Genomic DNA, 27,418 nt, shown 5'->3' on the forward strand with positions numbered 1-27,418 from the left:
GAAAAAGAGGCAAGAAGCCAAGGGATAAGAAGTACAAGTAAGAACGAGACGAGCCGATTCGCTCTTTTCTGCGTGGGTATGGGTACAATGTACATTCATATGCACTCCACCATTCGCTGGCCTATACGCTCGTATAGGTATATATAAGTTGGCAAGTATATATCCTATACCCTGGCCTCCGTTACTCTGGCTTCTGTGGCGGGGGAGAGACTCTCGGTTGGAGTTACCAAGCCGGCGCGTATACACACACGCCAGTCCGATCCGACTCGCGCGGCTCCTCAGTTCACGATTGGCTCTCTTATCTGACGCGCACGAAAACCGCGTGGCTATCACTCGATAAGCTTGCACCTGCAGCCGTACTTACATAGGAAAACCAGCTGACGTAGCGAAAAGAAGACCCGGACCGTGAAATTATGAGATAGTACTGCGGGCACCCACGAGGAAATTTTTTTCATCCCCCAACCATCGGGTGTACATTTGTATTATTGTTACAACAATTGGGCCTTGCATGTGCTACGGTGTTCATTATTGTTATCAGCTGCAGTGGTAAACGAGCATCATCGACGAGGCGAGTACAACAACGTTATTAATTATTTTTGTACCTCCGTTGGTAATCGGATATTTAAATTACACTCGCCAGCTATACTTGTGGCATAAATCGTTAAATTTTGCAAGCGCGCGAACAGCAGTTTGATGATAATTGTGAAAGAAAAAAAAGAAAAAAGTTGTCTTGCAGCTCGTAGCTTTATTTTTTATTTTTTTTTTTTTTTTTTACGTCGAGTACAAGAACCCGATTGAGCGCGCGCGCGACCGGAGCGATCGATTTTTCCTTCTCGCGTGGGCTCGTGCCTAATTTAAGCCCTCTCTCGCGATCGATCGGGAACAATCGTGTCCGCCGCTGTTTGCCCGATTGCTCGCAGTCTTTTTTCTTTTTTTCCCCTCTACCATCGCTTTATCGTGAAAGGTGTGGTGTAGGCCCGAACGACGCGGAGTACACCGCCGATTTTCTTCGTAGAGTAGTGAAATTTACAAGAACACGTTGTCCCCGTCTTTGCCAATAAATCACGGTTCGGAGAAAATCCATTGATCCATTGACCGACGAAAAGGTCCGCCGGTGCGCCCCGTGCGCCGATACATCACGTAACAGTCGGCGTCGCTCGGAAATCCACTAAAAATAGCCGATCCAACACGCCATCCCCCTTGGATTTTCCGAGAAACCCGTCGCCTCGGCCGTTCGGGGACTATGTGCATGAGGCGCCGGACATTTTCAAAGTCAAGTCGACCAAGACAATTTTCGGCTTACCCCCCGTTGAAAATACGTCCCTGTGTGAGCCTCGGGAAAGTGCAGCTACAGTCTCGGTTTCCTCGTCGGCCCGTCTCTAAATTTGAATTTCGGTCGCGTATATTTTTATCGGCCGCTGGCGTTGGCCGTATATACACACGCTTCCACCGTATGCGCCTCTTCCTCCTCGCGGTCACACAACATGTGTCATTATCATGCGTTCCGTTATAATACCACTGCATGGTCCATATATATATATCGTTTACATATATGTGTCTCGTCCCTTTTGTCTTTAGCGCCTTACCTGTACTGTAGGTATTTTTTGTAACAAAAGTTATTACGCAAACCGATCTGGTCGCACAATATAATATTTTTTTTCTGTTTTAACAACTGTCAGTGTAATTTCACTCCTGCGGAGTTATAGTTCAGCACGTTAAACTCCACTCGTGAGGTTCCTTTTGACATTTTTCTCGCCATGGGCGCCTCGATCGTTTCGCCCCTCCGGACTCCCATACACGCACCTATACACCAAATACACTCGGTATAGAAAACGAGCACATGGGGCACAAAACGCGTACCATATAGAAACTTATGAGTCAGTATACGCGTCAGGTGTAGGCGCAGTGGAAGTCGGAAATATTTCTCTGTATACCGCAGCTCGCCCGTCTTCTACTCTCTAACGAGATCGACACTCGAGGTAACTGATTTATCGTACAATTCAATCACCAGTACAATTAAATTTTTACGGAAGGCTATTACGGGACGCATTAAAATTTTTAATTAATTTTCGTAAATACTTCCGGGACGTTATCGATCGATCACCAGAATGTCGAAATTTACGAGTGAATGCAAAACGTTAACTATAAGCTGGGAAATTCGAGAACATCGTTTCATCGGACAGAATCACGTGTCAATAACTGGGTTCACTGGGTCTCGGCGGAATTGTTCGATAACATTTTTCAAATTTATCTCTCCACAACGATTAGTAAAACTCATTGTCTCGTACTCCGAGATAGATAAATTATATATAACACTTATTCTAAGTTCTTATCTACTCGATAAGTGGTAAATTAAACATTTCAAGTATTCAACAATCGTTTGGATAAATAGTTTCGATAAAGAAAACGTGACGCTGTCTGGCAATCAAATGTACTACAATGTTTATCTAGCAAATGCCTGGGACTAAGAGATAGCGAAGCTTTGCTTTGAGACGCTGATATGCGACGCGTCGGAACAACTGCTGATTTAACTTTTGTGAAAAATAACCAACCAAGTTAAAAATAGCGGGCATTGGAAAAAAAAGGTTTTTTAAAAAGATTTCAGCGGTTGACCGTTTCTTCGAGATTTACCACTTTATTGAGTCTTAGCCGATACTCTGCAGTTGTAGTATACCGATCCTCGAGGGATCAACGAGGAACCAAGTCCGCATTTTCGTGCTTCAAGTCGCCATATTCTTACGTTTGGTTTATGGCTGCCACGTCGAGCCAAGTCGGAAAACGTGGAAGGGATTTTCTCTTTGCTCCCGCGAGGCGCAACGCCATTTTCGGACGCCGAGCCAGGGGGAACTGTTTTTCAAGGACACTCGTTACATCACCAACTTTACAGACCCTTCGTTCATTGAACTTTCGATGCATCTACCTTTTTTTTCCCAACTTGTAGCACTTTTTTCATGAAATAAAGCTGGAAAGTTGATTCGCAAAATAAATCTCCCACGGCCGATTTATACTATCGCGTACGTATGCGATGAGACAAGGAATTTCAAAGAGCTCGGACATGCGCTGGAATAGTGAAAATAATTACCTTATGAATACGAGACATGAAATCGTCGCGTTTACCACTTGGGCACGAAAAAAGACTGGCGCGCACGTGTATGGTCGTCGCAATTCGCATATCCACGTGGCTACATTATGCGCGAAAATGTAACAGTTTGATGTAGTCCGGAACAGCATTTGTCGCGATAGTACGTGCATGTATATAAGCTGCTCAGTGAATCGCGGTACGTGGAATGATGTAATCCGATCTTGGTGTTTCGGCTCTTGGGAGTCTGAATCGATAAGCTTGTAAACGGACACGGGCATTTGTTGAAAGTGTGTGTATATACGTACATGCTCATCCCGATTCCCCGTCGGGCGCTTTGAGCCGGTTTTAGATGTTCCAGGTATCGGTTACCTCTTTCTTTTTCTGCCTGCGTCGCGCTCGCCCGTCGAAAGTTTCATCAGATAATTTTTTTTCTTCCTTCCTTTCTCGCTGCACTTATTTTTGTACCCCTTTCAATATCACGTGTTGGGAGCTATCGTGTAACGTTGCAAATTGGTCAATTTGAACGATCGGCAAGTGTGCATAAAAGAGTACTTACCACCACGACGATGCACAAGTTCCATATATATATATCAACGCCTTTGGTTATCGGCGCGCGAATGAATGAGTGCTCGTTTCGTTTGCACAAGACCCGCTTTTTTGCTGCGCGCGATAACAACAATTATTTATCTCCATCCCGCTACTGCCACGTATACTCGATTCGGTGTTACATTATGCGGATGTGTACGTGGAAAATCTCGCGAGTGCTTTGTTATTCCGTATACTCGTTTTAGATAAGTATTTTTATGCTAATTGTTCGTGATTGATGTTTACGACGGATGAATTTCTGCCTAGTCAAACTGTGTCGGTACAAGAATTACAATTTTTTTTTTTTTTTTTCATTCAAATTGATGACGAGCATCAATTAAAATACGCGCTGATAAAATAAAAAGGAAAACAAATTTTTCAATGCGATATCCTCGTAACACTTTTCCTGGCATAGCTACGTATGGACTTGCAATCGATAATACCTATACTTGACAGTTTGGGTTTTCTCTCCAAAAAGCGGGAAAAATTTTAGCTTAAAGAATTTTACCTTGCAGTTGTTGATGATCATTCGCAACATTGATAGATACACATAATCTCACAAGATGAGATACGCATGTGTGTACATTAACTTTGAAATTTCTTCATCCGTGCAAGCTTACGTCAAAGTAACGATGCAAAATCTGTCGATTTACAAGTTTTAAGAATCCTTTTTTTTTACCTAAGAATATCTTATTTGTCAAACACATTGTACAGTACACGTGTATTCTACATAACGTTTTCAGACTCCTACGAATGCTATTTTTATCAGAAATACCCGCGCGCGCGCGCACACACCGGCCTTTGTTTACCCCAGATGACAGCTGATTAAATTTCGAACAGGTGGTAACGAGTCCTTGAGTCGCAATCAACTTTTCTGTATATTGCTATTTATACCCTACCCAAGACTAGACTCTTGAAGATTTCGATAACATTGATTAAAACCAATATTGGCTCAAAAGTTTGTGGAATGGATTACTTTTGTTTGACGATCAGTGATCTTGAATTATACGATTATCCATGTTTGCATTATCTAATAAGTTTACGTGATCCATTTCGTATATTGTTTCATCTAATAATAAATTCAATTTTTTTTTTTTCATATTAATTAAAATGCAGAAATTTACTGCAGAAGGGTTAATCAATAAATGCGTAAAAATTGTAACTTGGAATATTAATGAAGATTTTGAAATATCGAAGTAATTGGATCGTGGATAGGTTGCTGTCATCGATCAATCATTGAATAATCGCGAGTTTTGTCACTCCTTAATTTTTTGTACCCCCAATACATGGAGAGTCAATACACAGTATGCGTAGTAAAACACGGCACACTACAGCGATTGAGTTTGTGATCGGAAAATATTTCTTGAAAAACAATATTTTTCATTACAAGATCAAATACTAGGTGACCTCAAATTTGCGTAACGATTGCATTACACGCAAGTTATCGTATTCTTCATGCACTATTATGCATCTTTTATCGTGTTGTGTATATATTTATAAATTTCCATTAAACGTCACTCTAGTATGTTTCCATTTATTGTAAGTATACTTGGTTAAATAGTTGAACAATTTTTGCTTCTTCAAAAAAAAAAAAATAAATAAATAAATAAAATTAATTTTTTTTAGTCACTTTTTTTCTTTTTGACTGAAAAAAACTACTTAGTGACGATATTTAATCTCGATTGCCGTGAAATAAAATACAGGATTATTAGCCATTTAATTATCTTACGTAGAAAACTCAATAAAATTAGGTTTGTGAATATATAAGGAACTATAATAAATAATAATAATTATCACAAATTTAACCATCTATAAATAGCAGAGACTTCCTGAATCGTTGTTTTTGACGATGAGCGTTTAAAATTGTTTTCAACTCTTTGCAAGGCGAAAAGCACAATCATATTACTACATTTTCTTTTCAAGCTCGCATGAAAATTAATTTGCAGATAAAAATTTGTTAAATTTTGTTAGCGTTGTTTTTTCACGGGAAAAGCACCCAACGTTTAATTCACTCTTTTTGACGATGTGTAAAATTGTTGATCGCAAATCGTATGATTTCTACTGAGTTTATCTGATGATTGCAATTTTTATTGAATTAAAAAAAAAATCTAACCATTGATCAAGAAATTTTCGCAATTGTCGCTTAGAAAAATTAGCGCCGGCGCTTGAAGGAGCCAGCGCGCTCGTGCCGCGAAGCCTCATTGTAACGCAAACGCAGTTAAGTAAAATGTAATTGAGGCTCAATTGAAAGTTTGCCACAGCGTGATTCACTCCGCTTTAGGAGAGCACCGTTATGTAGACACACATCCATACGTGTGTGCATATTAGACACAACATCACGTTAGCGTCTTCAATCTATATCTATATAAATTTAACGCGTAATGTACAAACTTTTTTTTTTTTTTTTTTTTCGTTTAACTTTGGGTTTTACTGAAAAATGATAAATGTTTCAACTAATTAAAAACCAATCGTGGGCTTAATAGTATTTTAATGGTTACGACACATTTTATAGCGTACAATTAGATTTGAGGACGCATTTTTGGGGACTTGGAAAAAAAAAAACAATATTTTTATCTCGATTGTGAACATTGATAACATTCTTTAATCACTTTTTATCTATATCTTTGGGCATTTAAATTCATTGTTAAAAAAAAAAAAACATTATGTTCTGTCGCGAGACTAACTTCATTTAACCGTAATATCCGTGTCACTAAAATTTCCCAAATCATTAACAGTACAAGTGTACGTATTATATATATGTCTAATAATGATTTTTCGTTATCCTCGCGTACATAGGGGAAAAAAAAATATAGTGAATGATGAAATGTTGAACAACAGCTTCGTAAATATTGAAATTTCATGTGCCGTAAAACGGTAAACACTGGTATCACTATAGTTTTGACGTATTTCCGACGTCAAAATATTTATCACCGCTTATCGCATGAGGCGCTGTACAATCTCAGCGCCTTGTATTTCCTTAAAAAAATCTCAAAATTAATTTATTTTAAAGCCCACCAGTCATTTCATAGTAAACATTGGTAGAAAAACGCACAAACTTTGGCCGAATTAGATAATTAAATGTACCAGATCGCTGGCATCATCTTGAGGCGAGCAGCGGACTATTTTCAGTGGTATTTTTGTACCAAGTTTCGCTGCTTCCTACTCTAATAGCTTGCAAATGCGGTGGTCGTCGAAACGGTAAAAATATATACCACTGTTACGCGCACATCCACGCCCCATATTTTTTTTCTGCTCGAACTTGACACATTTGCAGTTCGCAGTCATTGTTTTTATCAGATTTCTGTTATTTTTTTTGTTTTTTTTTCTCAAAACAAATTTACGCTGCCGTAAACAAGATATTAATGCTCAACTCGTGAAACATCATTAATATATATGTATATTTTTTTTATACCAAGCTTACGTAGCTCTGTACTCTGATTTCGTGCTCGTAGTAGTCAAAAGAAAATCGAGAATGCGAAATTTAATATCAAAAGAATCTCAAAAGAAGAGCCGAGGAAAAAACTGCGGGTATTTCCCAGACAATAACGTATGTAATTCACTTTTTTATAATGTCCTCTACTACGTATTTTGGGTTAATTTTTTTTGTTTATTTTATTAATCTCAATATTTTCGTTTTTTTTTTTTTTTTTTTTTTTTTAATTATTGAAATAAATAAAGGTTAAAAAAAAAAAAAAAAAAACCGAATTTGCAAAAATAGATCTGGTGGTTTTAAGAGACGGAAGTCAATGCGAGAGTCAATGAGAAGTAGGTATTCACCCCTTGGTTAGATCACTCGATCTTTTTCCTGCATACGATGTGCATCGGCGTACATTTAATAATAGATCGGGTAAGAGAAAAGACCGCGTGTGTTTTTCCTCGGAGGTGCTGATCTTAGAATGATGCAAAAAGTCAGCCACAAACTGCAAATTGCTCCGCTGGATCTTTGAACTCCAATCGGATAAGTGTATAATTAAGTTGGTAAGGTCTATTCACTCGAACAAAGTCTGGATGGCCTACCAACTCTCGAGAGTCTATCACTGTGTGCACATAGATGCCGAGAAAGTTCACTGTTCACGACTCGCAATTTTTTTTGTTTTTTTATGCACTAGCTAATTTTATGCTGAACTCGTTCACTCACTGATCCAAGTCGTAATTACATCTACAATTAAATAGTAGCAGTTGCTACTTAACAAAAAAAATTTGGAACAATTGGTAGAAGTTCAAAGATAGATGTAGTTTAATATTCTGATTTTTATTGGAAATACCTAATCTTAATGATAGAAGTATAAACGAGCAAACATTGTTTGAGCCTTGAAAAAGTCTACGACTAAAATCGTTTGTCTTCAAATGATCATTAATTTGTAATATAATTAATACGCATTGTCTGCGTGCGTCTCATATGACACATTCATTAATTATACTCATGGAATTGCTGCACATTAGAAGATTATCTCTTTTACTTGAAATAAAATTTTGATTCGTTGTAAAACATTTTGGGTTATTTTATTTTTTATCTATTTTTTTTTTTTTTTTCTTATCTCAAACTAAAAATGTACCATGTAAAATAAAAAGATAAAGAAAATGTGTCAGAAAGTTTTTTTTTTTTAATCGTTTTTTCAGTGTTTACTCCGGTAAAATACTCAATACATGAATCTTATCATTCGACGACAGTGCCCATACACATACCGTAGCCATACTCGACATCTAAATTTTATTGGTCACGATTCAAAAAAGTTTCAAGACAATTGAAAATGACGAGTGGCTTTTTGTTAGATCACGCGGTTAAATACATCAACTGATAAAATTTAGCGAAGTAACTACGACGTTCGTCACCTCGAAATGCTTCACCGTATCGAACTTTTACAAATCCTTAATTAATTGTGAAACAAAGCAAAAAAAATTTAATTTTTTTTTTTTTTGTTATTACTAATGAAACCACTTATAAATAACATTTTGATTTTAAAAATCATACAAGGAAAAATACAATCAACATACGCGAAATGCACACGTTTTGATACTTCATTAATTTCGAACATATCGAAATGACTACATCTATCGCTTCTGAAATTAATATAAATACTACTTTTATCAATCAATTAAAATACTATATGCGAATGAATATATTATAGTACAAAGCAAATTTTTGAAGAAATGCCCTATTTAAGCTTCATAACAGTTTTTTTGGGCCAAAAAATTATTGGGCAGTGATAAGCGATCTCCGTTGATGACGCTAACAATGGAAATTACCTTGTAAGCTCAACCAAGATTTCATTTTTTTATGTTTTCCAAAGTCCACTTTTTGAGACGTAGTTTCACAATCAACCCAAGAACACACACTTTTGCTCTTTCACGGCAATAATCTCATAATCATCTCACGAATGAATAAATGTATTGTAATCTTTACAGTAAATAGTAACACAGTAACCTTGAAACGTGTTGTGACAAAGGAAAAGCCGCGGATAAGCTCGTTATTTGCTGGGTACATAAAATTAAAAAAATAATAGGGACAGCACAAAAAATTGTATCACACTCCTTCTATTCTATCGGTCTTACTGTTGGTTTAGAATTTTGAAGCGTAACGATAGGTGTACTATGTAAACTCGAATGACGGACAACTTGAAAAACGTCGGCAATTTTGTACCTTCTTGTGATCAAAATAAAATTGTGTATCCGTAATAAATTCTTGAATGTTGATCAATTGGAAAAACAAAACTATCCTTTGACTGAAAAATAAAAAAATAAAAATTAAATTGCTTTCCATACCACGTGTACAATTTATTATTTAGTTATAACATTTAACAATGTTACTCTATAGTCCGTGAAATGGCGATAAGAGATCAATGTAATTTTTTTTTTGTATGAATGCCACTCCCAATCGGCTTTTGTCAAATTCATCACTGGCACAAGTGTTTATTATGAAAAACGTTTTTACTGCGTAACTGATATCGTAACATAATGGGTTTATTGTTCTATGAAAATGTCCTCAGTATCGCACTATTCTTTACTGGAAAGGATTTATAATGTTTTTCTTTGAAACGAAGGTAAAGCATTAATTTGTCCACGTACCATTTGAACTCTAATGCATATGCTTTCAGTAACACGTACATTTTCAATATAACTCTATCACAAATTTTTCGATGTATAAACGGGCATTACCATTATCTCCGATACGTGGTAACTATATCACTTAATTACAACTTCATTTGATTCATTTCTACGTTTAAACAATTAGGACAGTATCTGATTGTGACTAATGGATTTTCTAGCCGTAAGGGATTAAAATTATCGATACTAATTATTGATGTAACTGCTGTTATCGCGCATGAATATCAATTGAATAGAAATTAAATTTCCTGCGATACAGTGAATGTTGAAAACTTTCACCTGAAAACGTAGCGATAACAACATGCTAATCACACTTGTTCTCTTTTTGTTACAGATAGCCAAAAAGTCCGAAGGGAAGGACAATAAACTGCAAAATGGTAATGTTAACAATTACGTTACTTTCGAATGTTCACGTGCACCCGAGTTTTTTTTATTTTTTTTACATCAGTCAATAATAATTATTTCATGATATCATTAGGTTTCACAAAACCACAAGGCGCCAACGGAGTTGGACACTTTTCTTCCGCAAGACGGATCCAACTTTAAGGACGGCCTCACAGCCAAGTTAGTACAATATAGATACAAAATTAAATCAAGCGATAAAAAAATTCAATCTATTTCACGTTTTGTCGTATCGCGCGAAAAAATCCCGATGCAGTTACTCCCGACGAACAAATATAATTATTCATCACGGTGTGTTGTCACCGCAGCGAATTTTACAATTCAAGATCGAGCTTTCCTCGACATCGACCTTACCCGCGTAGCTGCACTCGTGGCACTGGACAATGATCAGCGAAAGATGCATCGTTTACCGAAGCGGATCGCAAAACACGTGTTTTGCTACAAAAACAAAGGAGGTAAACTGCCCGTCGGTTCATTAAATTCCAAAGTATGCACACGTACACATATATTTGTCGTTCGAGCGCGTTTTGGTATTTGAATCGGTAATTCAACAGGAAATTTGATGGTCGCTCGCTCGATGAAAATGATTATTTAAAACACGCGCGCGTATCACCTACAAAAACAGGAAACAAATCTTGAGTTTGATTGTATTTCGACCGAGGTATGCTTATCGAAAAACGTCTCCCATGTAATAATAAACAATGTGTATCATTTTTGGCGGGGCCTTCGTTCTAGATTTCGAGTTATGAAATTCAGAAGTTGGAATGAGTTGGAAGTTAGCATAGGCACATATATGATATTTTTTGGTTCGGGTATAATTATGGAAAATTATCATTTTCACGACTTATATACAGTGTCTTATGCTACTTTTAGTTGTTCTGTTACATTTTCGCTCTGTTTTAAACTGATTAATTTAGTTATCAAATTTCGTTCCCGGAACGTTCCGAACTTCAGTGTCATTTCGACGAAAATAATCGCGTCATGTGGTTGTTAAAATGTAGTTTAGAGATTTTTTTTCAGCACAGTCGAGTTGATTAAACGATGATGCGGGGAAAGAAATACCGCGGCTCTTAAACGTAAAGACCACCTCGAGCCCCGTACAATTATTCTATAAAATCGCGTTTACCGAGGGATGCGCTGTTTTAAACTGGGACGGCGAACGATTGGTGCCATCCCCCGTACAGACATTACAATGCATTGTTTTGAAACAATCAAAATTTTTTTTGATTTATTTGAGCCACATGTAGTTGTCCTTGTGAAAATCACAATGATCCTTATTAATTAAAAATTGATAAAATTCAACTAATGATACACAGGAAAAAGTACGACAAAACGAGCGTAAATTTTTTGTTGTTGAAATTTTAAATATTCGTAGAAACTATTAAGTATTTTGTACTCTAAACGATTTTAGATAACAAAAAAAAAAAAAAAAAAAAAAAAGATAGTAATTACCACTATCGTCTTAATTTTTAATGTTACTAGTGATCTTTTTGTGAATATATCAAGTCCTTGGCCAATAGGTATTTTCGAAACGGAAAAGGACACTCGAATTTTTGCCAAATACAACCATCTTCTTTTCGTTTTCATAGCGCTTACAAAAATATGACTTCAAGCGGAGTTTTTGGTCAAATCGTTAAACCGACATTGAAATAATCTCACGTTTATGACAAACTACGGCTATCCAAAATTGTACGGTCTTATCTTATCTGTGGGAATTGTACTAATGAAAACGACTAACTTGATAATACGCGTGTTCGACGTACTTAGCAGGATTAGCTGCGCTTTGGGAGCGATTGAAGCTCACACTCCCTCCGGCGTTATACGCCTCGATCCCCACCAGGAACGCACTCACGAAACCCGAGAGTCGGCGGTATCCACATAAGGTGGAGCACAGCCTTCGTGCCGAGCACTTCGGGTCTTTGCATCGGGACGGAAGCTAATCCTCCCGCATATTTACGTCAGTGCAAGTTTTCGCTGTTGGTAATATTCCCTCCTGCGCGCGCGAACGGATAATAATCTTACACGTACTATATACATATAGTGAAATCGAATCGAGTACCAAAGTACGCGTATCAGGGTTCGGATATCTACAGATTTTCGCTGCGCATTAACGTTATTCAAACGTAATCGAAAAGACAATACACGCCAACTCGACAGTAGTGACGATGGAAGCGGATCGTGAGGATACTCCGAGGTGAAAAAAAAAACACGCTTTTTTTTTTTTTAACTTTGGTCGAACGGTTGAAACTTTTATCGAACCTTTTCCCCCTAAGAATAAAGGGAAATGGATTGCATTTTTTTTCTGTTAATTCGATTTCACATGGGCAATATACATATAGGCAGGTGGTAATCGTTTTGATTTGTTATTTTACAGGTACAAAGTCAAAGTGACGCCGATGGATGTCGAAGGCGCCACGAAAGATGACAAAGCTTTCGACCCGTTTACAGAACGTCAGGTCCCAAATCCGACCACGTAAGCACTTCTTTTATTTGCGTGTCAAAACTTTTTCCACCAAGTACTTATGGTATATATAGTATGTACACTCACCTAGAGGGGAAAAATAAAGTATGGGCGATACATATTTAAGCATATGCGATCTGAGGGATTCTTTGCTTCTTTTTGTGGGTCGCGTGTACGATTTTTCGTGAAAAATTAGATGAGCAAGTTACAACATCGGTATCCATATGATGGACTAGATGGACTTGGGCATAACGGATTTTCATGAATTTTCAAACCCTTAAAATAACAATTTTCTTTTTCACGATTAAAGTGCATCATTTTTGTTGAAAATGTGTTTCATGCGTCACTATTCACAACGCAACATTAAGAAATAATACTCTTTTGGCAGATAAGTGTAATACAGTTACCGTAAAGTAAAATATTTTAAGTACACTTGCAATAATTTTTCCTCTATTATCTTCTAAATTGTATTTTCATTGATATTGCTGCATAAAATTGTGTCAAGCAATGAAACCGGTAGTTACAACAAAATTGTTTATGTCAAAGAAACACTACAGTAAAAATTGCAAAAGCATCCGTGCCCAGGCAGGTTTGATAACACGTGTAAATCAAAGTATTGTCAAAAACGAACAGTTACGAAGGTGGTATCGGGAATTCGTTGGAAAACAAACGGAAAGTTCGTCGAGAGTTGTAATTATTACCGACCATTTCGTTACTTTCTTTGCAGGGACTGTGATACGCTGACCCATCTGCTGAAAGCGTCGCTGGGAACCGGAATTTTGGCGATGCCCAACGCCTTCATCAGCGCCGGTCTCATCGGAGGTATTTTGTCGACGATACTCGTGGCCTTTGTTTGCACCCACTGCTCGTACATCCTCGTGAGTAAAACGTTACGTTTGCTCTTATCTTTCAACGCAACGATTACGCCAAAGTGTGGGTGTAGGCGGTATACACATAAGTGGTCAATTTTCTATTAAATGTTTTGCTCCCAGGTCAAATGCGCGCACGTTCTTTACTACAAAACGCGAAGGACGGAAATGAGTTTTGCTGACGTCTCGGAAGCCGCGTTCGCAAATGGACCCAAGTGGGCTCGGCCGTTTGCGATGCCATCGAGGTAATGGCACACAACGCATCTGGCACCGATGAAAAAAAAAAAAAAAAAAAAAAAAAAAAAAACGCATGACATTTCAAACATATTGTCTCTCGCAGGTATTTGATCCAGATAAGCTTGTTCATAACGTACTTCGGCACCTGCAGCGTGTACGCCGTAATCGTGGGAAAGAACTTCCAAGCGGTGTACGAAAATTATTTCGACAGCACAAATTCACGGGTCGTGATACTGATGCTGCTCGTGCCGATGATCCTGCTGAGTTGGGTGCCCGATCTCAAGTATCTAGCCCCGGTCTCGATGATTGCCAATTTCTTCATGGCCACGGGGCTCGGGATCACTTTTTACTACCTTGTCAGAAAGATAACGGAGCACCCCGAAAAAATCGCGGAATTGGACAATTTCGCGCCGATCGCCAAGTTTCCTGCATTCTTCAGCATAACGATCTTCGCTATGGAGGCCATTGGTATGACGAGTGTATTTTTTTTTTTTTTTTTCTAGCTTAAGGTGTTTGTAAAAATGACACGTTTCCTCGTGATTGGGTTTATGAATGTGTCACTGGTTTTCAGGAGTGGTCATGCCATTGGAAAACAACATGAAAACACCGCAGAATTTTGTTGGTCTCTGCGGAGTGCTCAACAAAGGAATGTCCGGTGTAACGCTCATATACATTTTCCTTGGCTTTTTGGGATATCTTGCATATGGAGACGAAAGCCAAGGCAGTATTACGCTTAATTTACCATCAAACGAATAGTACGTTATTAAATTTATATTTGTTTCAGATCAAGGATATTATTTTTATTTATTTATTTTTTTCTTTTTTTTCTTTTTTCTAGTCCTGCCCAAAGCGTACAAATTTTAATTGGTCTTGCCGTCTACTGCACGTTTGGTCTGCAGTTTTATGTGTGCCTTGATATTGCCTGGAGTGGAATCAAGGAGCGCTTCCAAAAGAAGCCTATTTTTGCCAATTATGTTTTAAGAACTGTCCTCGTCATTGGTGCAGGTATACATTTTAAATATTTATTCGTTAATATACATACAGCTCAAGTTCTGTTTTAATCAACTATATGATATTTTATCTTTTCAGTGTTCCTTGCCATTGCTGTACCAACAATCGCTCCGTTTATTGGACTGATTGGAGCATTTTGTTTTTCAATTTTGGGTCTTATTATTCCTGTATTCATTGAAACTGTCACGTACTGGGACATTGGTTTTGGTAAATTCAATTGGGTGGCAATTAAAAATGTTGTCATTTGTGTTATTGGTTTATTGGCCTTGTTTTTCGGCTCAAAAAGTTCCATTGAGGAAATTGTTCAAGTATTCGGCAGTCTAGAAGTAAACCACAACGCAAACTATACCACTAACTCCACTAGTATTTAAATAGATATAAGTTTTAATGGATTTTTTACAAGCAAGTAAATGAAAATGCTATTTTTTGTAAATATTTTTTGAAATTGTCTAGTTTTAAAAAATAAAAATTTTTTTATACAAAATTATTTTTTATTCTTATGTGATTGCACTTCTGAATTTTTTTCCGTATTCCTTCCGTTTTTAAATAAATAAAAACATAACTGTAACTGCAGGCATAACAATAAAGCAGTTATAATTTTTGTATTTTATTATTACACCCATGGCTCGAAACAAGGATATCACACAAATAATTATGTAAGCCTTATCTATGCCACATCGATTAGTAAGGTAAGAAAACGAAAAATTTAATGTCAAGGACGCGAGAAATATAAACTCTTTGATCATAGCCGTGGTGTTGCATTGAGGTTGTTGATTTTTATATGATATTCACACTTCTAGTATTATTTATTAATATATAAAAGCAGTATCTTACTCTTACCATTGAGGCTGTTAGTTTCTGTTACTGATATTAATTTCTCGATTTGTATTTGATTTCAAAATATTAAAAAACTAAGAGCACAGAAGAAAAAACATACATATTATATATAACCGATTTATAGTTTCCAAAGTAAAAAAAAATGTACATGTAAGTGTCATAAAAATTTGTAGTATCTAAGAATAACATTTTTAAAGATTATGTAATTTTTCAAATTTAATAATTTTATTTATTGAACAAAATCATGTCAATATGCGTAATACATTTATACATTTTTGCTTTCTGTCTTGACTTGAGTTACTGATCTATATGCAATATATTTATTTGATGAGTTATCCATTTTATACAATGGTTTTTTTTTTCACATTAAACGTTAAAATATTTACAACATAAAGTTTTCTAAACTTCTGGTCAAAGATCATCGTTGACAGCTGATTTATTCCTTTGGAATCATCGACATTCATGAAGAGCTAAAAATACAAAATTTTTATTTTACTTAAATTTGTGATACAATCATTTATAAAGTTCAATAGTACCTGCTCAATTAAACGATCAGCAATCGATTTGTCCGACTATTTTTCTAAAGGTGCATAATTTAGAAGTTTTTCAATCAAGTCCACGTGACCAAGGAGCATCCTTCTACAGCAATATCTTTTGAGACCAAGTGAATCCAAAGCATCACTTAGTAAACAAAATATATACTTTAACTTCAAGTATGGTGTGGAAATAATCAAATTTAATGGAATATTTTAAATTAAGAAGGGCAAGAAATAATTTCAGCAAATTGCATTTTTATAATTTCTACTTGTGTAGATCTACTTAACATGGAAATACTGTCACTGACAATACTTCGTCTAGAAAAAAAAAAACAAAACTGCCTTATAAAAGCAACAACAAACAAAACAAAAGTAAGGCCGCTAATGATGTTATTGTCGAGGTTAGACTGTAGTATATACTTGATGCCATATTTTAACTTAACACTGCCTATTATTTTACCGATTAATATATTAAAAAGTGGTGTTTACAAAATTAGTGCGATAAATCCCCAACAGCCGACTCATTTTTTTTCAGTGTTTTTGAGTAAGAGACTGTGTACTTATTGAGTATGCACTAGCCTAAAATACGTTATATGGCGTATTCACTCATAAATAAAAATGTCAATTTTATCTGTATCTCACTTGAGATTTTTTTCTACTTGTAGACGATGAATTTTTAGTGGAAATGTAAGTTACCAATACAATTTTATATAAAAATATTGAAAAATTGTAGGTTAACTTACCCTTCAGTGTATTCGGCTTGCAATAAGCCCAAGTAAGCCTCCCATTTATTACCAATAACTTTTCCGCAAGTAAAGCAACGTACTGGAATGATCATTTTTTAAGTTTTACGCTGTGTCTATTCGCACCAAATCCACGTAATTACGTGGATATAAGATTAGGAATTTTAAAGAAAAACGCTACTTTTTCAAACGAAGTATGTCCACGTAAAGTGAAGTTCGCAGATTGCGTGCCTAGAAGAGAACATGTGTGTGTATGAAAGCACAATTTTTATTTTTACTTGTCTGATACATAAATAAATACGTATATATCTGTGGCGTCTCACATCTCTCGCGCTTCAGGCTCTACTCGCTAGGTGGCCAAGCTCCTAATAGTTCGCTCCCGTCATGCTGCGAAATCCTGCACGATTCATATATAAGCGCGATCGAGATGGTCTAAGCAAAAAAATTTAAAATTAAATAAAATTAAATTTAAAATTAAATTCTTAAATTCTTAAATTTCTTTAAAATTCCTAACCTTATATCCACGTAATTACGTGGATTTGGTGCGAATAGACACAGCGTAAGTTTTATTTGGAGTACTCGCAATAATCATTCCTCGACTGCTGGAGCTGTTCACATAGACATTTTTTGCTTAATTCAATGTGAACGTTCATATTGAAAAGGGGGTTCCACTGCTCCGCTAAACTCAAATTGAGTGAACAGACTGAACAGACCTATGCTGTGTTCTCTGTCAGTCAACGTAGTTGCGACCATAGGCTTTGTTGCCTGATGGAAAAAGAGGTATAGGTCTGTTCAGTCTGTTCACTCAATTTGAGTTTGGCGGAATAGTGGAGCCCCCTTTTCAATATGAACGTTCACATTGAATTAAGCAAAAAATGTCTATGTGAACAGCTCCAATGAGTCAGTCGCTGATGAGAATAAAGTAACCCAATAACAAATCCTATACTAATACTATAGAGTGTGTTTCAATGTTTTCATGGAGTCCGGGAGTCACGAGCGTCACAATCACTTGTATCTCCTTTTCATCTAAACGCGCCCGTAGGAATGAATTTACGACAGTGTCAGAGGTTTTCTACTTGTGTTCACGTAGAAAATGCATGATACGCGTCGAAAACGACGCAATCGCCCATCGTGGCGCGAATTTCAAAAATGCAAAAATTGAATAAACTAAATCTAAAAAATAAAAATTCAATAACCTTGTAAGTACCTATATAACAACGTAAACTAAGCCCAAAGAATCACATAAAATATAATTCGAGTAATGTAGCAAATGGCTTTATCCTCGTTTGCATTAACTCTTCTCCGTTTTTTTTTTTACGAGCATAAATGTTCTCAACTTCTCAGATAGATACCTAGGTATATACTCGATGTATATATTACACAAACATGCAGTTTTTTTATCATTACCTGCAGCAGGGAAGAAAAGCTTTACGAACCTAAGTAATCCTCATAAAAGTGGCAAATATTGAAGTATAAATAATTGATAAATTTTATAATGTAAAAAGTATATATTTTACTCCCCCTATTGGCAAAAAAAGTGGAATGGAGTAGGTACCTAATAAGGTACTGCGTACTATGTATTACTATACACACCTTATTTAGAACAGCAGCTGACGCGCGCATCTCCAGTTCGAGAATAAGGAACAGGAACCAACTTTAGTCCTGTTTGTGTGCCCTGTGCGAGAGTGTGCGCCAAGTAATTACTTGATTAATTGACTGATTTCAAGAGTACACGTAATTTAATTCAAGTGCGCGAACCTTTCCTCTCGTCGTCGTTGTTGTGTATAGTCAAGGTCAGGTCGAGCTCAGGAGAGTCTGGTCTGCACTCTATACACAGTATAGTGAAGTCTGCATCAGTCCACAGAGTGGAGATCAGTGGAGATGTGGAGAGTTGAGGGCATCGCAGTTTGACATAGAGTATACTTAAAACATTGTCAACCGGCTCAAAGAAATTAAGTACACCTAAGAAGCTTGTATGGACAACAAAGACTTCTTCGAGCTTGAGACTCATCACCATCGGCTGCACCTGCCGGAGGCACGTACTATTCAGTGAAAATGTAACATAATTGAGTACATTAGCTAACACGCTCCGCGCAGATATAAGACGAGAAGCGAGCGAGAGAGCATCATATGTATTATATATTCTGTGCGTGACTGCGTGCCATAATATAACAAAGGCCACGGTTACATAGAGCGTCATTGCGTCACTGCGTTATGCGTAAAACTCACAAGAAGCTGCAGCTTATGCGGAGAAAATAAGGTCTGCAGTTTAAGGCTTTTACGCATACCTCTCTCTCTCAATCCCATGATATCTTCGGAGTTCCGCATGACGCAACTCCTCAGCCATGTAACAGCGGCCTGTGTGTGCAAGTTACATACTCGCTTTAGTTAGTTTTTCTTACAACCTAGTTATATCTATACGCTGTTTTGTATTGTTGCTGCTCTCTGTTGTTGGCTTTGATACGAAAGTTGTATGATTGGGTGAACCGATACCGCCTCTCATCGATTTTGGAATATAATCAACAGCTGTTCAAGCTCGACTTTGCATAACAGGTAACTCAATTTTATTTTTGTTTTTGCATCCTCGATTTCTCGAAGGAAAATCAGAGCAATGTAGATAGTACCACGTTTATACACATAAGTCACAATCAGCTGCCATTCGAACTCTCAAGTATATTATAAGTATGAAGTACCTCTACTTACAATAATATTATATATATATATATATATATATATATATTTTTTTTATATTACCAAAATATTTTTTCTAAACCTTGTATACTTTCATACAGATTAGTCGTATCCTTGTGAAATTATCTCCCCCGTGCAAACAACAATATAAAAATATCTACGTACCCAACAGAATATACATACCTAGTCAGTTCTTATGTATTTTTATAATCCTACGATTGGTGATGGACAGGGGGATGGATTGGGTTCGGGGGTTGGGGGCGCCGAGCTATTGGTGTACTGTATATAACGTGCGTGTTCATGTGTGCTAGTGTGCTGCTCTGCAGCTGTTTTCTTTTCCCATCATATAGGTATCAATTTATACATCAGCTTGCATGCTACACCTATATATGGCTATCCGACTCCTTTTTCGTCCTCGCAACACACTCGCCACTCTCGCCAGTAGCCATCACCTCCACACCACCGCGCTCTCTCTCTCTCTCTCTTTCTCTGCTGCCGTAATAATAAATAACAACGCGAACGTCTAAGTATGGGGGGATATACTAGTGCATTCTGCATTGGTGCTCCAGCTATTGCCTCTCTGCTCCGTGCCTCCCCCCGGTTCCCAAACTTTTAACTCCAACCCTTGTTCTCCTCTACGTAGAAGCACTAGCCGCTAGGTAAGTATACCTAGGTTTGTACTCACCCATACGAACGTTATACCCTACCTATGAGTGTTGAGAGAGCCAAACAGAGGAGAAGAACCAGAAAACCTACGACTTTAAATAGTTTAAATTTGTGTTCCTACATGAGAGTGTGGGTATGCATAAGTATCAGTGCATTAGTGCAATGTATTTATACACAGAGACGCAGAAGAGAGTGAAATAGTGAAGTAACAGTGGTGACGGCGTTTCTCCCTGCCTGCCTTTAATTGATAAATGTAATATTGGTCGAAGGACCCATAGAAAACCATCCGCGTCGTTGTCGGGGCTATACACAGATTTTCCGGTTTCTTATCGTTTATGGGCAGGTATATAAGTATATACTTATCCATTATGTGGACATAAATCTACTGCGTAGATGCATCGCCGCCACCGTTCGATCGCGTTTGAAGACGTAAGTGTAGGTACGCGCAAAAAGGGCTGTGTAAATACCTCTTAGTCTGCGGCTGTTCCTGCGGAGCTTTTCTTTTGTTCAACTTATCTCATGGTTTGGTCTTACGATCAAGGTATAGCTTCCAAAATAAAGACTTTCCCATCTCTTTCTCTTTCTCTCATTCTCGACCTCACGGTACTTTGTATTCGTTCTGTCTATGCGATCAGGTGTCTTTTTTTTTTTTTTTTTTTTTTTTTTTTTTTTTTTTTTTTTTTCTTCCCGATTGAATAAGGGAAGGGACAAAGGATGTCTGGTTTTCAACTGCTTTTATAGAGCATGTCCAAATAGGATCTTTGTATGCATGTGTATTTTGATAACTATTACCAAACTCATAGAAATTTTATTTTTAACATTAAGTGATAACATTGTGATTTTATTGATAATTTTTCAATTATCATTGCAGCCATTGTAGATGCAGCTTTCGAAGGAATCATGGATCCTTCGATGTACGTTACTTATACACCTCAGGCAAATGGAGTTCCACTGGAGTCAAAACTTGCCACTTACATGGTATTATAATAGTTTACTTTGCTATCATTTATTTTCTTTTATGCATATTCGTTTTATTAAGTAAACAATTTTCAGATATACAACTTTCATTCATGTATTAAAAGCCAATTGTTTTGTAGAATTTCATTTATATTTTTAGAGCAATCATGAACGTTTGTTTACTTTTATTTCAGAATCGTCAAAATTCATCAGGTCCTATGATAACGGCTACTATAAATACAATAAACACAGCCAACGTGACAAAGCATCTATCCAACTTGAGTTTGGATGGGTCTAAAAAAGCCACGACTGGTCAAGAATTCGTACCAAGCAGAGGTCCTGCGCATACCAATAACTCATCACCAAATGTATTTAACAATTCGTATCATTCCCAAGAAAATGTAGGAGGTACAACATACTATTATGTTCAAAATCCTGTTGATCCTTCCCTCAATGTTGTAGAAGATGGAGGTGAAATTGTAAGTAAAAAATTTCTCATTTTGGTTGAACCATAATTAATCTATCTTTTTCGTGCAAGAGCATCTTTTTCCTCGCAATTACAGTGCTTCAATATAATTTGATGAATTTATTGATTTTAAATTATTTGTGTAGGTTGGTAATGTTGAACCTCAGCCATTAGCCTACATCTATCCTGGTACACCATCGTATTTACAACCGTTAAAGCCGATAAAATCAACATCCAATAGCACAGAGGTCACTACTCCTCAAATACCACAAGCTCCAAGTTTTTTTATTCCCGAAACTCTGCGAATGGAAATTCTTCAAAAAAATGCACTATCACTAGCACAGCCAGATCTTGCACAGTTTCCAGATATACCTGCAGAGGTTGAAAATTACCAGGATATCGTTCCGATTGAAATTTTAAACAAACCTGTTTCAGCCGTACTGGGTTATCAATCATCAACATACAAAGCTACTAATGTTAAAAATGGATCAAAATATTGTTTAAGAAGAATTCATGGTTTGTAGAAATTGCTGTTTGGGTTTATGTTTGGATATCACAATCGTATAATTGTAACTCATTTACAGAATTTAGGTTAACAAACACAAAATGTATGGTTATTGTTGATATGTGGAAGAAATTGGCACATACAAATATAGTTCAGTTAAGAGAAGTATTTACTACAAAAGCATTTGGTGATAATTGTTAGTATACTTGAATGTAATTTTCATTAACTACATCATAAAAGTAGGCTCAAAACTTGAAATTAATACATTATTATAATTATAGCTATGGTATTTGTATACGATTACCATCCTGGTTCAGAAACACTGTTAAATAGACATTTTTCTCCAACGGAACTTAATGGTTACACAGATCCATTTTCGTCAGATCCCAACGCTCCACGGCCTTACAGTCATACAAAAAACACAATACTCAGACAACAGCACAACAGTATGCTACCAGAAAGTATCATTTGGAGCTACATTATTCAGCTTACTGCAGCTCTTCGCGTAATTCATGCTGCTGGTATGTATCCACCTTTATTAAAAATAGATAGATTCAGGCACACTTGGTACAGTTTAAAATGAATTATAAAATTTGTTCTCCTCAGGCCTTGCGTACAGATGCTTGGATCCAACCAAAGTATTATTGACTTCTCGCACGCGATTACGCTTGAGCGGTGCTGCTGTGCCGGACATCGTAACCTTGGATGTCAACGTATCCCATCCTTTGAGCGCAATGTCGATCTATCAGCAAGAGGATCTCATAGCTCTTGGAAAACTCGTGTTGGCATTAGCTTGCCGCAGCCTAATTGCCGTGCACCGTGACAATGTGTCTGCATCTCTCGAGCTCGTTTCACGCTCCTACTCCACTGATCTCCGAAATCTTATACTGTTTGTTCACCAAATATTTTTTGCTTGGATCCCAATATAAAAAATTTTGTTTTTGATGTATTTATTGTTTCCAGGTATTTATTATCCACTCAAGCACGAAAGAGCGTAACAGATCTCATGCCGATGATTGGGGCGCGTTTCTACACCCAATTGGATGCAGCACAACTCTGCTCAGATGTGCTTGAGAACGAGCTCACGAAAGAGCTTGAGAATGGAAGGCTCTTTAGACTGATTGTTAAATTGGCCACTATTAATGAGCGACCTGAGCTCAACATGGACCCTCAGTGGTCTGAGACTGGTGATCGTTACATGCTCAAATTGTTTAGAGATTACGTTTTTCATCAGGTCTCAGCTGACGGAAGGCCATGGTTAGATTTAGCCCATGTTGTATCATGTTTGAATAAACTTGACGTCGGTGCACCCGATAAGGTTTGCTAACACTTTTTTTTTTTTTTTTTTTTTTTTTTTTTTATATATATATATAGCGCATTACTCATAAATTATACTTCTCCTACAGATTTGTTTAATATCTAGAGACGAGCAAAGTGTGCTTATCGTTAGTTACGCAGAACTACGACATTGCATGGAGACTTCTTTCAACGAATTAGTGCAAGCTACAAAAGGCACCCTCACAGAGGCTGTTTAAACTATCGTTGATAAAGATAAGCGAGCCTCTCGACACTTACCGTTAATGTGATATGGACATCTAAGGTACTGTCTTAAAAACAATTTTAACAAAAAAGCTCTTCAGTGAAAGAAATAGCTTTAAGAGTAATGCAAAGTATGAAGTTTAAAATGCAAATGAATTTGCGTGATAAAGAGCGTGTATTGTAAAAAAGTTTTTTTCATATTAGTAAATAAAAGTATGTTTTCCGCGAGAGAAAACAACAAAACAAACACAAACAGATATATATATATATATATACACACGCGAAAGATATTATTTAAAGTGAATAATAAAATAGACGACTGATTCGTTTGAGCGATGGATCGCCGTGTTATTAACGTTTTTAAGAACATATTAATATTTATGATAATTAAATAATTGTAATATACGTTGTACAAGAGGAGAAACAAAAACATGAAATCATGTAATGATAATGTAAATTGTGTGACATCTTGTGAACTTGCTACGTGAAAAGCAAAATCCGTTACGGTACTATTATGATAGAACTATACAAAAAACTTGAAGCGCTGAGAAAACACTAAACACCTGGTTATAATTGGTGTATAGGATAGAAATCATTAGGTTTTAGCATTAATTTTGAAATAAATGTTTATTTTTGAAAGCAATCTTAAATAAATTTTATCGATTAATTTATTTATTTATTTATTAAATTTGATAGGCTGTGAGCCCTTCTACAAAACAATAATAAAAAAATAAAAATGAAATTTGTACATAAATAAACAGGAATTTTAAAAAATAAATAAATTAAAAAAGTTAAAATTATCTGAAAGAGTGAAAAAATATATATCTAAGCAATCGTTAGCAAAATTTATAAAATAAATATCATTGTATAATACGTGACTAAAATAGTACAACTTGTGAACACTTGTGATTTTTCCGTCATTATTTGGTTTTACTTTTTATTTTTTTTTTTATTATTTTTTTTTTTTATTAAATTATCAACTACTTTCGCCCGTATGTCTATGATACCTTATATGACTGTCGTATATTTATGAAACATGACTTTTATAACAGGTAACAAACGGATTATGCATTTTAATTTAAAATGTAGTCGCAATTATTATTTAATTCAGTCGATTAAAATTGATAGCTATAATTCGTAAAGTATTAAAATATAAAAGTCTGATGACGAAACGGAATTATTTTCCTTAGTTTTTTAGTTTAACTATGAAAATTGATTTACACATTGTATTTGTAATTAAATTAATTTAGTAAGTTGTACATGAAAACAAAAAAAGTTTTTAATTTTGTGCTTCGACCAAAAATACCCAAATGATCTGACAAAAAAAATATATATACATATAATTACATACGTAACGAAATACTGAAATGATGAATAAAATAGTTTTTTTTTTTTTAATTCCCGATTGTTGAAAAATTAATCAGTTTTTTTTTTTTTTTACTCCTTGCATTCCGTACCGTATTCTTGAAAAAACAAAAATTTTTCCGAGGGAAAAACAAGCCGAGAATCATCGAGAGCTGAAATTTTTGTCCATCAGCACCAGCTATCCTAAGTTCATTTAGTTTCCCCTGAAAATTCTTGACCTTCTCTGTCTCGGCTGCTGGCCATATAATGCGAGACAACACGTCCAGAGCGTCGGTTATAGGAGAGCGTAGTCCCAGCGGCAGGTCCCTCTCTTTTTCTCCCCGTGCGACCAGTACACATATACAACCACTTAAACTTGATCTCATTTCCTTTGCAATCAAGGCGCAGTAGACGATGGAGACGGGGCCCGCTGACCTCGCACGTGCACGCCATGGGACCGAAGCAAACGCTGGACTTTTTTTCTCCTCTTTATTGCATTGTATAACGATACGAGGGCGTGATCTTTTTTTTTCTTGCCTTCCGGTGATTTTACCTTTTTCTTCCCATCAACAAATTCGATTCGTCTATTGGGTCCAGAGTGAGTATATTTATTTTTCACTCGAACACCGTTTGATTAAACAAATTTAAAAAGAAAATAAAGTATTTTGCGTATGTGTACATCTATTCATAAAACATGAAATATCAGTAAGACAGTGAGCTATAAACACACAGCAGAGAAACATTTTTCGTATTGTATTGGAATTAAATTTAGTTGACCCCCCGTTTTATTCCTTTAACAGCTAGAAATAAGGTCAATGAAAATTTTTTTAATTAATTTTTTATAAATTACGTGCAGTTTTAAACGATAACGATTTTTATTACGATTCGCGTAACTTGTGGTACTTTGATTATTTTGAAAACAAAAAATTGTACTCCTCAAATAAATCGTTCGAGGACTAAAACAAGCCTATAGCTTTATTAACGGATTTTTTTTTTACAGTTGAAAATACATTTGTATATGTATAGTAAATAAAAAAAAAAAAAATTTGTTTTTCGTAGATATTTATACTGTTATAATAAACTAAAGATAAATCACTTATTATAGATACAAAAATAATATTATAAATACAACAACAAATCAAGTACACGTAAACGGGCAAAAAGGGTATCGTCGATGCGCGACTCGCGGTTATTACCCTCGACCTTATATATTATTATGTTGTACGCATAAAACATCAAGTTATACTACTGTAGTACTTCCGCAAGCTCCTGTCTCTCGAAACCTTTCGAGTCGATTCTTTTGTACAGTCATCTTACCACATGATCTGCTGTTAAAACAAACAAACGATCAAAAAAGGGTCCCCTCGAAGCGAGCAATCAAACATTGCGTCGACACTGAAGCGAACTATATCAAAAGGACGCATCAACTCTCGGAACCCCGCGACCGCGTTTTTTTTTTTTTTTTTTTTTTTTTTTTTTTTTTTTTTTTTTTTTTTTTTTTAATCACAGCTGCAGCAGTTGGTATGGCAAATGGATGGACGAGAAGAGCGGAGGAACGCGCAACCGCTCGCGGTCGAGCAAAAAGCGTCACGGCGCACTTTGAGCTGGAATGCGTTGCTGCAACAGCTGCAACCGCGAGTCGATGTATGTACACATGGAGGGTAAAAAAGCATACGTATATATCTGACTTGGACTTGGATTTCCGAGAAATCTGGAAGAAATAGTGCCAGCAGCCGTGAACGCAACTTTTCCACATGTATGTGAAGTATGTACTTGCTACATAACTGCGCGTCGTGCCATCATCGCTTTACACTTGACGAAGATGAGGAAATGAAGCTTCGAATACCTGCCCCCTCCTCACATACGTGCCGAGCAGCTTTAAAAATTATCATAATAATCCCTTTGATACTTTGAAGTAACGGAGCTATAATGTAAACTAATGTTAAGCTCTGTTGCTCCAACTCGCTCGTTTGATCGTAAATGAACCGATGAATGAATTAGCGAGAACGAAAAAAAAAAACACTTACAAATTACGACCGATCCTGTAAAGTCACACGTCACATATTCTAAAGAACGACTCCAGCCTGTCTACATTGCAAGTAAGATTGCAAATCAAGTATCACACAGTCATGGAATGCACCTTACCGATACGCCTCCTTCCGTCCGTTCGACTTGTACACGGTTGCAACTCTGTTTTAAAGTTTTTTTTTTTTTTTACTCCTCTCAGTCATATGTCTTTTGTTCTCTTACTCGTGAAAATTGGAAGATGGCCGCGTAATTGTCGCGGACAGACGGCAATTATATAATTTGCGCGAGTAACAACGTTGTGTACCCGCGTGTACAGATCAACAGCCCGCAGGATATACACCGGGAATCGAGCAA

General features: G+C 36.4%; 3 protein-coding genes across 10 annotated transcripts; 2 read left to right on the forward strand and 1 right to left on the reverse strand.

The window, feature by feature from the left end:
- Positions 1–229: 229 nt before the first annotated feature.
- path (solute carrier family 36 member pathetic) lies at positions 230–15,236 on the forward strand. 3 transcript variants are annotated; one of them, XM_014355035.3, is made up of 10 exons: positions 230–568; positions 10,107–10,149; positions 10,251–10,336; positions 12,549–12,647; positions 13,363–13,513; positions 13,628–13,749; positions 13,845–14,209; positions 14,313–14,496; positions 14,580–14,746; positions 14,831–15,236. In XM_014355035.3, exons 2-10 carry the CDS (start codon positions 10,147–10,149, stop codon positions 15,121–15,123), a joined length of 1,470 nt encoding a protein of 489 aa, XP_014210521.2. In that variant the 5' UTR covers positions 230–568; positions 10,107–10,146; the 3' UTR covers positions 15,124–15,236. The 3 variants fall into 3 exon arrangements, with proteins under 3 accessions (XP_014210521.2, XP_089454654.1, XP_014210520.2); XM_089598528.1 differs by lacking the exon at positions 230–568 and adding an exon at positions 1,862–1,979; XM_014355034.3 differs by lacking the exons at positions 230–568; positions 10,107–10,149; positions 10,251–10,336 and adding an exon at positions 12,124–12,368.
- Positions 15,237–15,792: 556 nt separating this feature from the next.
- Rpb10 (DNA-directed RNA polymerases I, II, and III subunit Rpb10) lies at positions 15,793–17,165 on the reverse strand. Its single transcript, XM_014355055.2, has 3 exons — positions 16,869–17,165; positions 16,126–16,270; positions 15,793–16,059 (listed from the first exon to the last, which is right to left on the reverse strand). Exons 1-2 carry the CDS (start codon positions 16,961–16,963, stop codon positions 16,162–16,164), a joined length of 204 nt encoding a protein of 67 aa, XP_014210541.1. The 5' UTR covers positions 16,964–17,165; the 3' UTR covers positions 15,793–16,059; positions 16,126–16,161.
- A 1,356-nt stretch (positions 17,166–18,521) lies between these two features.
- Positions 18,522–24,635, forward strand: PAN3 (Poly(A) specific ribonuclease subunit PAN3). Of its 6 annotated transcripts, none has more exons than XM_014355021.3 (9): positions 18,522–19,421; positions 21,097–21,203; positions 21,377–21,661; positions 21,795–22,164; positions 22,233–22,349; positions 22,435–22,674; positions 22,760–23,042; positions 23,117–23,471; positions 23,560–24,635. In XM_014355021.3, the coding sequence occupies exons 2-9, from the start codon at positions 21,126–21,128 to the stop codon at positions 23,686–23,688; spliced, it is 1,857 nt and encodes a 618-aa protein (XP_014210507.2). In that variant the 5' UTR covers positions 18,522–19,421; positions 21,097–21,125; the 3' UTR covers positions 23,689–24,635. The 6 variants fall into 6 exon arrangements, with proteins under 6 accessions (XP_014210507.2, XP_014210511.2, XP_014210510.2 ...); XM_014355025.3 differs by lacking the exon at positions 18,522–19,421 and adding an exon at positions 19,518–19,539; XM_014355024.3 differs by lacking the exon at positions 18,522–19,421 and adding an exon at positions 19,898–20,232.
- The last annotated feature ends 2,783 nt before the right edge of the window (positions 24,636–27,418 follow it).

Source organism: Copidosoma floridanum, unplaced genomic scaffold (genome assembly GCF_036245765.1).
Source record: "Copidosoma floridanum isolate Cflo_tuat_1 unplaced genomic scaffold, Cflo_Japanese_pri ptg000006l, whole genome shotgun sequence".
Lineage (NCBI taxonomy): Eukaryota > Metazoa > Arthropoda > Insecta > Hymenoptera > Encyrtidae > Copidosoma > Copidosoma floridanum.

Coding starts and splice junctions, on each gene's coding strand:
- path (XM_014355035.3), top strand. Junction 10,337..12,548: donor AAGGACGGCCTCACAGCCAA/GTTAGTACAATA, acceptor GTTATTTTACAG/GTACAAAGTCAAAGTGACGC. Junction 14,747..14,830: donor TGTCCTCGTCATTGGTGCAG/GTATACATTTTA, acceptor TTATCTTTTCAG/TGTTCCTTGCCATTGCTGTA.
- Rpb10 (XM_014355055.2), bottom strand. CDS start 16,963: ATGATCATTCCAGTACGTTGCTTTACTTGCGGAAAAGTTATTGGTAAT. Junction 16,271..16,868: donor CAAGCCGAATACACTGAAGG/GTAAGTTAACCT, acceptor TTGTTTACTAAG/TGATGCTTTGGATTCACTTG.
- PAN3 (XM_089598297.1), top strand. CDS start 20,745: ATGGTTTGGTCTTACGATCAAG. Junction 22,675..22,759: donor TCGCGTAATTCATGCTGCTG/GTATGTATCCAC, acceptor TGTTCTCCTCAG/GCCTTGCGTACAGATGCTTG. Junction 23,043..23,116: donor GATCTCCGAAATCTTATACT/GTTTGTTCACCA, acceptor TATTGTTTCCAG/GTATTTATTATCCACTCAAG.